Source organism: Leucoraja erinacea, chromosome 2 (assembly GCF_028641065.1).
Source record: "Leucoraja erinacea ecotype New England chromosome 2, Leri_hhj_1, whole genome shotgun sequence".
NCBI lineage: Eukaryota > Metazoa > Chordata > Chondrichthyes > Rajiformes > Rajidae > Leucoraja > Leucoraja erinaceus.
Window position 1 is genome coordinate 61435056 of NC_073378.1, and position 13506 is coordinate 61448561.

General features: G+C 41.4%; 1 protein-coding gene across 13 annotated transcripts in view; it reads right to left on the bottom strand.

The window, feature by feature from the left end:
* Window positions 1-470: 470 nt before the first annotated feature.
* The window catches only part of zgc:110045 (uncharacterized protein LOC664755 homolog), a 156920-nt gene continuing 143884 nt past the window's right edge, over window positions 471-13506 (bottom strand). For 8 of the 13 annotated variants that reach the window (XM_055657666.1, XM_055657647.1, XM_055657629.1 and 5 more), the window contains one exon: window positions 9159-9810. In XM_055657666.1, coding sequence (XP_055513641.1) covers window positions 9480-9810 — 331 coding nt within the window. In that variant the 3' untranslated portion in view covers window positions 9159-9479. Of the gene's footprint in view, window positions 997-9158; window positions 9811-13506 lie in introns of those variants that run through there. The other 5 variants (XM_055657611.1, XM_055657574.1, XM_055657592.1 and 2 more) reach the window with 2 other exon arrangements.

The window sequence follows — 13506 nt, forward strand, 5'->3', positions numbered from 1 at the left end:
TGAGTGCAAGCAGGTGGGACTAAGGGAAAATAATTGTTCGGCATGGACTTGTAGGGCCGAGATGGCCCGATTCCGTGCTGTAATTGTTATATGGTTATATGGTAACCAGGCCATAATAATGTGAAACTGAAGTCTGTAGTGCAAAACAAAGTACACAGTAGACCATAGTTGCTGAGGTAGAATTGTGGTTAGAGTTGTGCAGTGTTCAAGAGCTAGAGGAGATAACTACGATAGGGAGGACAATGATTTTGAAACAAGTGTTAGATTTTTAAAACTAAGGCATTACTTAATTATGTGCACCTGGAAAAATACTGTAGGTCAGCATACTTAGAGATGATGGGCGAATGGGGTTGATTCACTACCTATGAAAAGTAGCAACAATGTAGTGATTAAAACAACAGATATATTCAATTTTCATTTCTGTCATACTTAATGAAGATATTGAATAAAAATGTATTTGAAACCAGAGCTTTTGTAGAAGCCTGTCATATAAGACAATTTAATATAATTTCCATGAATATTTTAATAAAACTCACATCAAGCAGTTGTAAAGATGCCATTTAATGATATGGCTCGCGGATTTTAAAATTCCTTAGGCGGATTTTCATTTTAAAAATCTTAATTTCAAAGTTGATTTTATGTCTACGACAGAAAACACAGAATTGGAGTTCTACCAGCCCCTACCATGTTAAAAGATATATACTGAAAAAGAAATTTAAACATTTAAATAACAAGAGCTACATAAAGATATATAAAATTGTTAAGTGATGTAATAGCATAAGAGTTAGATTATTTAGTAACTGAGGCAGCAAAATCAATCATTTCCCAATATCATGAACAGTTAGAAATGGTAGGAATTCTTCTCTTATTCCGTAGATAACGTCCGTACAAATCATCTTCACATGGGCCAGTGAGAACGTTCTGCCTTGTAACTAATGCAGTTTTGCACGACGGATACATTACAGAGCCCCCAGGCCAGAAACTTCTGAAGTGAGCCTAAAATGCAGGAACAAAATCAAGAAAAACAAAAAAGCAAAGTACTTCTCAACCTTGTAATTTTGTTGAAATACAATAATCAAGTGCATGATTCATAGGCTTATCGAGATGGTATTTTTAATAAGTACGAAAAAAATTCTACTATGAACATTCACAACAAATTCTCAAATGAACAGGTTATAACAAGCTGAGACTTTGGGACATTAGTTCCAAATATTTATTGTAATATCTACAAACAAAATCAACCACTAAAATAAGCAACACAATAACAACAGGTCTACCTCTAAAGTACAATTTTTTTCAATATTGCTATTGTTGTGGAGTACTCTAGAACAGTATAATATACATTGTAATATTCATTGACCTACACCACCATATACCAGAACACATTTTAAAATGTCACTTATTAAAATGTCTCTTTTCTCTCCAATACATATTCAAATACACACAATACTGATAAAGCTTTACATATTAGTCTATAGAATGCAAAGTGAATGGTTATCACTGATGAATATTTGAATTCAGAGAAATACAAATATTACATTACTCGTTTTGTTCTGCAAAATTAAATTAAAACAAGATAAATGGGCAAAACAAAACATTTACTATTAACTAGCTCCAACAGATAATGACCAGCTATTCGGTGAGATTTAATTAATCAGTGAATTAATTGAAATTATTTTCAAAGTGTATTATTCACAATTTAAGCCGTAAGCCCAGTCATAATGTGAATCCAAGTTCTTTCTAATATGTTTTTGGAAAAATATCCAGGTCAATCTGTTGGCTCATTTTGCATTGGTTATTTTTTTCTTTTGATTACTTGCACCCCCTCATTTTTCCCTTCAGGGAAATAGCATTTATTAATATAAGAAATGCCACAGTTAATGTCAGAAAACTATTCAGCTTGAATGCATCTCTGCTGTGTATTACACTCATTATAAAACATATCTAATTTTCACCCCGTTTAAATCTGCACCAATAGGTTAATGCTCAGTTGCTGAAGATGATTGATAGACCTGCAGGCCTCTGCTGCACATTGTGAACATGGCAGATCTTCACACATTGAAGAGAATGCTAACAGGCTGCCTAACTTTTGAAAGCCTTGCATTTCAGTCCTATGCTCACGCCTACATCTACATTAAACTAGGGTATGTTGGGAAGCAACTCAAAGCAGCTATGGGATGATTTCCCTTTCCTAAACCTTGGACAACTTTAACACTGCCTAATCCATCTGAATTGATTTAGCGGCGTTTATAGACCTTGACATTTTGTAGTTTAGGCTGACTGCCACCTGCCCATCCCACATTTTCAAACACATTATCTATTGGTTAGATAGATCTTCAGACAGCAATTCTCCAGAGAACCGACCTATCTAAATTCCTGCTCTAACTTTCCAGTCAACATTGTGTCCAGAACTAGAACATTTTTAGTGAAGGAGATAGGTGCACTTTATACTCGAGTTCAGGGACAAGAATGGTACATAGGATGAACTTATTCATATGAGCGAGTAGTTAATGGTAATTTAAATGGTCACAGGCCACTCACAACCCAGTCCCACCTCAAAGCTTAAAGGGCCTGTCCCACTGTGGGGATCTAATTTGCGAGTTTATAAGAGTTTAGGAGATTTTTAAAAAGTGTCATGGTCTTGTTGTATCGCCAAAGTAGAACACCTCCTACGACCTCCTTCGACTATGTAGAGAACCTCCTGCGAATATGTAGAAGACCTCCTTCGATCTCCTTCGACTATGTTGAAGACCAGCTACGACTAGCTTTGGGAAAATTGGACACCGAATAGTGTAGAGTGAAGACGACCACCTTCGACTACCTTCGACTAGACTAACACTATCTACGACTACCTTCGACTACCTTTGATTACCTTTGACTACCTTTGATTGCCTTCGATTACCTACGAATAACACGCCAACCTACTACCTACTTCGACTAAACTTGCGAGTAAAAAAATATCGATTTTGTTTCCATGCCGACCAATTTTTACTCGCGGACAAATTTCAGCATGCTAAAAAATACTCCTCGACCAAACTGAGGCCTTGAGTATGCGGGAACTTCTCTCGAGCATGAAGGAGAGTAACATAGATCTCTACGACCACGTGTCGACCATGCTTCGAGTTTGACTCAAGCGCAAACACTTCTAAACTCGTAAATTAGGTCTCCTCAGTGGAACAGGCCCTTAACCAAGGCACTGAAGACTCCTATCACATGGACTCTCAGTGCATCTGAGGGCAATATGTGGATTAACTAGATTTGGCTAATTCCACAAATCATTTGATTTTTCCATGCCTAATCCTGTTTGGTAAAGTTGGGACTGCATCGCAATTTCCTTATGATACCTGCTGTCAGACAACAGCGGTAAACAGTAGGCAACAGCAGTAAACATTAAGGAATTTAAAATCTTCCTTCCGATAGCAATGCTGCAGTACAAATGTAATGCTATGTTTCTCACTATACTTCAAAACCCTGGCACGTGCTGGTTGGTGTGTTCTAATATCCATGTAACTGAGGAACAAGCGAGTGATGCAAACAGCCGATCATTGCCAGCATCTCTTACAAGGTGATTTATAACAGTAAACAGGTTTAATACATGTAATTAACTAATATGGCAAGTATAATGAAAATTCAGATGTTTAGTAATCATGAATGTTGATGTAAAATTTGAATCGTTTCTCACATAAAATAACAAAGAGAAGTAGGAAAAGGTAGTTTGGCTTCTTATCCATTGCTCTGCTATTCATTAAGATCGTGTTGATCTTTAACTTCAGACTTGCTTTCCTTCACTAAATCATCTCTTGATTCCCTTAATATTCAGAAATCATTCGATATGTATTGAATATACTGAGCATCTCAGCCAACTTGGGTAGGAAATTCCGTATATTCTCTGGCTGAAGAAGGTTCCTCTCATCTTCTTTGCATTGCCACTCTTTAGTCTGAGAATTCTAGGTACCCAGGGAAGGGCACATGCTAATAAGAATCTTGTACTTATCCCAGACTGTTAATCCCTCCTCATGCTGATTCCGAATTTCTCCACTTGATAAATGTTACACCAAGAATCAAATGGGGAGCCTTTGGGGCATTTGTTCTATCACAAATCTATCCTTTCTTGTGCTATATCTGTACACCATATTTCACATGCAATATCATCAGGGCCTGATACAAGACGAACAAGGCATCCCTACTCCGGTACACAAATTCTCTTGCAATAAAGGCCACTTGTTTTCGAAATTGCTTGCTGAACCTGAATCTATATACAACGATACCCAGGTATTTCTGTACACACTTTCTCAATTTTACAGCAATTAAAAAATACTGGACCTTCATAAATGGATGACCTCACATTTTTCTACATAATAGTCCATAAGCCATGCCCATATATTTAGTCTACCCTAAAATCCTCATGCCACTCTAGCCTAAATTTACATGAGCTTTATATAACCAGTATCCTGGGTATGTTCTCCTTCTCTGCACACTGCCATTTTATTCAATTTCCAGTTATTTTCAGTAAATAGGATGGTAGTACACAAAAGTACACAAAGTGCTGGAGTAACTCAGCAGGTCAGGCAACATCTCTAGAGAACATGGATACGTGATGTTTTGGGTTGAAACCCTTCTTCAGACTGGACGGTAGTACAGTCTACATAGATATGTATGGCAAAAGTTGCCATTGGAGTATAGAGTCTATGAAAAGCTCCCCACTCACAGGGTATGAACGTTCTATTCATTGAGCATCAGTGCAGTAGATGTGTTGCTACTGCAGCAACGCTTCAGTGCTGTCTGTGTGGTGCTAACAGTTTCTCTCTGTCACTAAGCGGGTTTCCCCCTTGCACTTCAGTTTCAACCCAAATCCCAGAAGCATGCTGGCAGATGAAATGTAGTATAGCAATGTGTGGAGTCATGCATTTTGGTAATAAGAATAAAGGCATAGATTATTTTCTAAATGTAAGGAGAATCCAGAAATCAGAGGTGCAAAGAGACTTGGGAGTGCTGGTGCAGGACTCCCAAAAAGTTAATTTGCAAGTCGAATCGGTAGTACGTAAGGCAAATTCAATGCTAGCATTTATATCAAGATAAAAGAAGAGATGTAATGCTGAGGCTCTATAAAGGGCCCGTCCCACTTACATATCCTTGGCACGCAAATTACACGACATCGTCATCGTATTGAGGCGCATGGGTATCGTGTGGCCGCGTGGGGCCGATCCCACTGAGAAGAGCGGAGGGGTATGTAGTTGTGCGCGACAGCGCACGAGGCTCCGAAATTTTTGTAGCTAACTTCGCGCGCCAACGGGGGAAGAGGTGGAGCCAGTGGGTTGAGGGAGAGCTGAGAAGGGGAGGAGAAAGTAAGGACTACCTGAAATTAGAGAAGTCAATGTTCATACCGCTGGGGTGCAAAATGCCCAAGCGATATATTAGGTGCTGCACCTCCAATTTACAGTGGTCCTCACTCTGACCGAGGACAGAAAGGTCGGATTCGGAATGGGAGGGGGTGTTGAAGTGCTGGTGGGAAGGGACGAATTGACCAGGGAGTTACGGAGGGAGCGGTCTCTGCGGAAAGCAGACAGGGGAGAAGATGGGAAGATGTGGCAAGTGGTTGGAGGTAGCGAAAATGATGGAGGATTATTTGTTGTACGTGACAGCTGGTAAGGTAGAAGGTGAGGACAAGGGGGACTCTGCCCTTGTTATGAGTGGGGGGATGGGATGGGGAGTGAGAGTAGAGTCACGGGGTTTAGAAGAGACCCTGGTGAGAGCCTCATCTATGATAGAGGAGGGGAACCCCTGTTCCCTGAAGAATGAGGAAATCTCCGATGCCCTGGTGTGGAACACCTCATCCTGGGTGCAGAAGCGGCGTAGACGGAGGAATTGGGAGTAGGAGATGGAGTCCTTACAAGAAGCAGGGTGGGACGAAGTGTAGTCCAGATAGCCACGGGAGTCAGTGGGTTTATAGTGGATGGCGGTCAGAAGTCTATCCCCTGCGAAGGAGATAATGAGGTCAAGAAATGGTAGGGAAATGTCGGAAATGGTTCAAGTGTATTTTGTGCCGGATGGAAGTTAGTGGTGAAATGGATGAAGTCAGTGAGTTGTGTGTGGGTGCAGGAGGTAGCACCAATGCTGTCGTCAATGTAACGGAGGTAGAATTAGGGGATAGGGCCACAGTATGTCTCGAACAAGGATTGTTCGACGTACCAAAATTCTTAAGGGGTTGGACAGGCTAGATGCAGGAAGATTGTTCCCGATGTTAGGGAAGTCCAGGACAAGGGGTCACAGCTTAAGGATAAGGGGGAAATCCTTTAAAACCGAGATGAGAAGAACTTTTTTCACACAGAGAGTGGTGAATCTCTGGAACTCTCTGCCGCAGAGGGTAGTTGAGGCCAGTTCATTGGCTATATTTAAGAGGGAGTTAGATGTGGCCCTTGTGGCTAAGGGGATCAGGGGGTATGGAGAGAAGGCAGGTACGGGATACTGAGTTGGATGATCAGCCATGATCATATTGAATGGCGGTGCAGGCTCGAAGGGCCGAATGGCCTACTCCTGCACCTAATTTCTATGTTTCTATGTTTACCCTACAAAGAGGCAAGTTATGGGAGTGATGGGATTGATCTGAGATCAGGGGTAGATTCAATGAGCTGAATGGTTGCCTTTTATAATACAAGACGATATGAATTCAAATTGTTCTAGCCATTCATTTATACTAATGAACTGCTATGAGATATATCCTGATCTATCTTGATCCCTGCACTTTAATCTCAGTATATCTCATTCCAAAGAAAAAAACTATCTGCGATAAACCTTCCTCCGGACTAAAATTCTCCAGCTTTGCAATACTTTGTAATCTCCTATCGTCCTCAATAGTCCAATCCAATTCTTCCTGGAACTAAATTATGAGCAGTGTCCTGTGACTTGATTAGTGTCCCGCATAATTTCGAGGATTCTTCCACAGAAATTATGGAATTGTTCGGCTACAACACGCCCAAAAGCCAACAACCAATCAGGCAAGAGGATGTTGACTGTCGAGATAATTTTCATTTCAGCTGCATATGGTCGTAGAGTCATACATGATGGAAACAGGCCCCTTAGCACAACAGGCCGACCAAGATGCCCCAACTACACTAGTCCCACCTGCCATATTTGGCCCATATCCCTCTCAACCTTTCTTATCCATGTAGCTGCCAAAATGTCTTTTAAATGTTGTTATAGTACCTGCCTCAAACATCCCTCCTAGCAGTTTGTTCCATATACCCACTAGCTGTGTGAAAAAATTGCTCCTCAGGTTGCTATTAAGTCTTTCCCCTTAAACCTATGTCCTCTAGGTCTTGATTCCGCTATTCAGGGTAAATGATTCTACATTCACCCTATCTATTCCCCTCGTGATCTTATACACTTCCATAAGATCACCCCTCAGCCTTCTGTGTTCTAAGGAATAATGTCGGAGCCTGATCAACCTCTGTCTATAGCTTGTGTCCACTAAGTCCTGGCAACAGAAAATCATACATATTCTCTGCATACTTTCCAGCTAAACAACATCCTTCCTATAACAGAGTGACCAAAACTGAAAACAATACCCCAAATGTCCTCAGCAACTGCTTGTACAATTGTAACATAACATCCCAAATTCTATACTCAATATCCTGACCGATGAAGGCCAATGTGCCTTATTGACAATCCTATCTACTTGTTACACCACTTTCAAGGAAATATGTACCTGCACTCCTAGATCCCTCTGCTCTACAACACTTCTCTAAGCCCTGCCATTCACTATGAACTTCGTGCCCCGGTTTGACTTCCCTAAATGCAACACCTCAAACTTATCTGCATTAAACTCCATTAATCATTCCCCAGGCCACTTGCCCAACTGATCATGATCCTGCTGTAATTTTTGATAAGAGTCTTCACTATCTGCAATATTACCCACATTAGTGCCATCTACAAACTTACTAATTACTAATGACTTCTACATTTTCATCAAAATCATTGCGATAAACTATAAGCAGCAATCGCTCTGGCACCGACCCCCAAGGCACCCAATTAGTCACAGGCCTCCGTCTGGAAAAACAACATTCCATCATCACTCTCTGCTTCCTATCACTAAGCTAATTCTCTATCTAGTCGGCTAGCTCTCCGTGGATCCCATGCGATCTACCAGTGCAACCTACCATGCGGAACATATCAAATGTCTTGCTGAAATCCACACAGACGATGTCTCAAATTCAAGCATTTAATTCACTGCCTGGCATAATATGAGTAAATGACTGTAAACTGCTTTTACTGAATTAGACTGTGTCTTTTTATTTTTCCTCTGGAGGCTGAGTGACCTTAGAGTTTTCTAAATCATGGGCGGCACAGGTAAGGTAGATAATCATCGTCATTTCCCACAGGGTAGGTAAGTCTAAAACTAGAGCGCCAAACGGCATGGTAGACATAAGAACACTTACAACGTTAAAAAAAAAATTTAGACAGGTCAAACACAAACAAATGGCATTATCTTTGACAGGCATCTTGTTTGGAATGGATGAGTTATGGCAAAGGGCATATTTCTGTGCTATATCACGTATAAATCCATCAATTTAAATCGTCTTCCTATGTCAATGACAATGACACTGACAATGACAATTAAAATTGAATCTGAATCAATGGTAGATTTTCATCTTTACTGGCTGGAGATATAAAATCACATGACCAGAGATCAAATAAAAGACAGTATTACATACCATAACAGTTTACCACTAGATACAATCATTTAAAGATAATTTGACAGGTTGGATTATTGTTCATTCCTCATTGTCTGGTTCATCAACGCCTCCACCACAGGCAGTTTACCTCTTATTCATGTTGCTGCTTGAGTTTTGATGTTCTTAGAGACTCTTTTGTGACAATATACCCATGCAACTACCACCTTGGAAGTGGTCTTTCACATAGTTTTTTACAATTGATATCTGTGTAGAAGCAGCTCGTGTAATTTTCAATTAAAAGTTTTAATCATTTTATTTTTAATTAGTCATAGAGAATCATAGAGTGATACAGTGCGGAAACAGGCCCTTCGGCCCAACTCGCCCACACCGGCCAACAATGTCCCAGCTACCCAAGTCCCACTTGCTTGCGCTTAGTCCATAACCCTCCAAACCTGTCCTTTCCATGTACTGTTGGATCTTACACAATTGGATAGTCCCAGCCTCAACTACCTCCTCTGGCAGCTTGTTCCATACACCCACCACCCTGTGTGAAAAAGTTACCCCTCGGATTCCCATTAAATCTTTTCCTAATTTATTAAATCTTCATAAATTGGTGGAAAAGATTTTATAAAATAGGTCAGAAGCTGTTGGAACAAGTTGCATTACCTTGTTAATAGTAGTGGAAGATGAAAGACAATTTTGAGTTAACAATTACATTAAAAATGAATAAAGTTTAAAATGTTTGCTAAGCATTTATCTTCTACCACATGATCTTGGCAGAGAACAACAAAACTACATTCACATCGCTCAATATGGAGCAAACTTCTGCCGGTCAGATTTCACCGATGTAATTTTGGGACTGTAAGCAGTTATGTCCTCTGTGGTCCCTGCAGCAGCTGTGGCATTAAGCGACAAAAATGGGACAGTTTTCATGCCAAGCAGGTTGGAGACAGAATAGTGGGGCGTTGGTAAAGGGGAAAGGGGGTCCACATCAACCACAGAGGCAGCTGCTGCTGCTGCCAAAACAGCCACAGAGATGGGGGTGGAGGTAGGGGTAGCAGACTGAGAGAGGTTCATGTTCAGCTCAACAGGGTTGGTGATGGAAGCAGTCTGAGCGCTGACTTTAGCCATCTCTAAGCTGCAAATGAAGAGAGGAACAGGAACAAACAGTTGGGTAGGTCAAGTCAAGGTGAAGAAGGAAGGTAAGAAGGAAGGAAACAGAGGATGGGATTAGATTGGTCAACAGATGGAAGAGGCAATGGGAAAGAAAAGGGGAGAAATAAGGATTGGAGACAGGGGAAAACATGTTATGGGTTAAAGAAGAGAAATAACAAAATGGTATTTCATGGCTTGATGATGAGACTTTAATTTAAAAAGACCAGTCTCAATAATGGTTTGACATCTGAGGAAAAGCACAATGATTAATGATGTGAGCAAACTTAAAGATCAAGAATTTAATATAATTTAGGTTTACTTTTCAGAACAAATAATTATTAGTTGGAAAGGTTTTCAAGCCTTATTATTTTTCATTGCGTGTACAGCATTACTGTAAGTATTGTTTTCCAAATTGTTTCATGTGACTTTGCAAATGAAAAATGAATTAAATGTTTACCATTTTCTACTTCATACAATGGATATACATCATCTGATTTCTACTTTATTAGACTAATTGAAAGATCGAACTAAAATCCTTTTGGAATTCTTAATTGTATTTTGCACAGCAAATGTATACGAACACTAAAGGTGAATGCAAAATAGCACTGATAAATTGCAAGCATATAAAGAATAAACTAAAATGCACATTTTATAGCATTTCATATTCATATGACAATGTACAAGGCATTGTACATTTACATAAGTATAAAAATCTGTATTAAAGACCAGTTATCTTGCTAATTAAATAAGATATACTTTGTGAGACTAATAAAATGTTTACTGACAAATGAACACTTAGTGCTGTACATAACAATACAAATATCTTATTCGATTTATAGTTTGTTTTAATTCTGGAACCAACATCAAAATATTATTTACTTGGGCCATCTCCGACATCTACCTACCATTTCTGGATCTCACCGTCTCCATCACAGGAGACGGACTATTGACCGACATCTACTACAAACCTATTGACTCCCATGGCTATCTAGACTACACTTCTTCCCACCCTGCTTCCTGTAAAGACTCTATCCCCTACTCACAATTCCTCCGTCTACGCCACATCTGCGCCCAGGATGAGGTTTTCCATACTAGATCATCGGAAATGTCCTCATTGTTTAGGAAATGGGGGTCCTCCTCTTCCATTATAGATGAAGCTCTCACTAGGGTCTCCTCGATATCCCGCAGCTCCGCTCTTGCTCCCCCTCCCCCAATTCGCAACAAGGACAGAGTCCCCCTTGTCCTCACCTTCCACCCCATCAGCCGTCGCACAGAGCATATAATCCTCCAACACCTTTGCCACCTCCAACGGGATCCCACCACTGGCCACATCGTCCCATCTCCACTCCTTTCTGCTTTCCGCAGAGACCGTTCCCTCCGCAACTCCCTGCTCAACTCGTCCTTTCCTATCTAAACCTCCTCCTCCCTAGGTACTTTTCCCTGCAACTGCACAAGATGCAACACCTGTTCCTTTACCTCACTCCACAATCCCACCCAACGACCCCAACAGTCTTTTCAGGTGAGGCAGAGGTTCACTCGCACCTCCTTCAACCTCATCTACTGTATCCGCTGTTCCAGTTGTCAACTTCTGAACATCGGCGAGACAAAGCGCAGGCACCGCGATCGTTTTGCCGAACACCTCGGCTCAGTCCGTCTTAACCAACCTGATCTCCCGGTTGCTCAGCACTTTAACTCCTTCTTCCATTTCCAATCTGACCTTTCTGTCCTGGGCCTCCACCATTGTTAGAATGAGGCCCAACGCAAATTGGAGGAACAGCACCTCATATTTCGCATGGGGTAGCTTACACCCCAGTGGTATGAATCACCACCAAGGGCGCCGCACGATTGGCAGCCCTGCCAACAGTCTGTCTGTTTTTTCGTATTTTTTTTAATTTTTAGTCTGTGTTAAAAGTTTATGTAAATGTTCTCCGGTTTGTTTTATGTGGGTGGAAGGGGAGGGGATCAGGGAAAACTTTTTTTTTAGTTTCTTACCTTGCCGGAGATGCAATTGTTTTCTGGGTCACATCTCTGGTCACTCTGCGGCCAACCATCGATGGAGCTGGAGGCCTCTTCGGACTGACTTGAGCCCCACCGCGGGGCGTGGGCTTAACATCGGAGCTGATCCCTTGCCTGGGACTTACCATCAAGAGCTCGCAGTCTCGGGAGAGGCCGAGTTGGGAAGCTCCAATGAAGCAGAGGCTCGACCAACCCGGACCCGGGGCCGATCGCCAGCGCAAGGGAGCTGACATTCCCCAATGCAGGAGCTGATCACCCCGATGTGGAGGGCCCAAACGTTGTCGGCTACGGGAGTTAAGATCGTCCCGTCAATGAGGGATCGAGGCCCCGACCATGGGAGAGCATAGAAGGGAAGAGATTTGAACTTTTTTTCGCCTTCCATCACAGTGAGAAATGTGGAGGAGACACTGTGGTGGATGTTTATGTTAAAATGTATTTTGTGTGTTTCGTTGCTTTTCATTTGTATGACTGACATGGCAAATGAAATTCCTCATATGTTGCAAAACATACTTGGCTAATAAAGTATTATTGCGATTGTGATTGATTCAAATAGCTCTTGCTTTCCCTCTCTCTCCATCCCCGCACCCTTCCCAGTTCTCCCACCAGTCTTACTGTCTCCGACTACATTCTATCTTTGTCCCGCCTCGTCCCCTACATTCTATCTCTGTCCAGCCCACTCCCCTGACATCAGTCAGAAGGGTCTCGACCCAAAATGTCACCGATTCCTTCTCTCCAGAGATGCTGCCTGTCCTGCTGAGTTACCCCAGCATTTTGTGTCTACCTTCGATTTAAATCAGCATCTGCAGTTCTTTCCTACACATCAAAATATAATTCACAGAATAAGCATGCATTGCAGCAAATTAATATTCTTTCACAAATTCCATGTTGAATATTGAATGCTACATAAATGTCAATATGCAAATTGGGAATATTAACAATACACAGTCAGGCTCTGTTATTACAATCCCACAGGGGTAGGCCAAGTAGTTCTCCTCAATGGAGCTTCATTCATTCTATCGTGAGCTAAGCTGAATTTATTCCTTTATCACAGACCCAGCTGCTGTACTGGGCTTTCCAACTGTCGCATATGTGCTGGGACCAAGTCTGATGAAGTAATTGTGATGAAGCACTTTCTATGAGTGTCAAAACAATGACAGCTGACCAGCCCATAATAATGGGGTAAAAACCATTGTAGGGTTGAGCTGCTAGTTAGTACGAACCATATGTTTGTTTTTTTATCAGGGACTAAACTCCATACAACTTCAACTGAGGGAAAAATGTGTCTAGTTGAAGGTTTGTAATAATCAAATTGGCTACACAGAGGTTAGAAACATATAAAATAGGTGCAGGAGTAGGCCATTTGGCCCTTCGAGCCAGCACCGCCATTCAATATGATCATGGACGGTCCTCCAAAATTACTACCCCGTTCCTGCTTTCTCCCCATATCCCTTGATTCCGTTAGCAATAAGAGCTATATCTAAACTCTCTCTTGAATACATCCAGTGAATTAGTCTCCACTGCCATCTGTGGCAGAGAATTCCACAGATTCACAACTCTCTGGATGAAAAAGTTTTTCCTCATCTCAGTCCTAAATGGCCTACCCCTTATTCTCAAACTGTGACCCCTGGTTCTGGACTCCCCCAATATTGGGAAAAATGTTCCT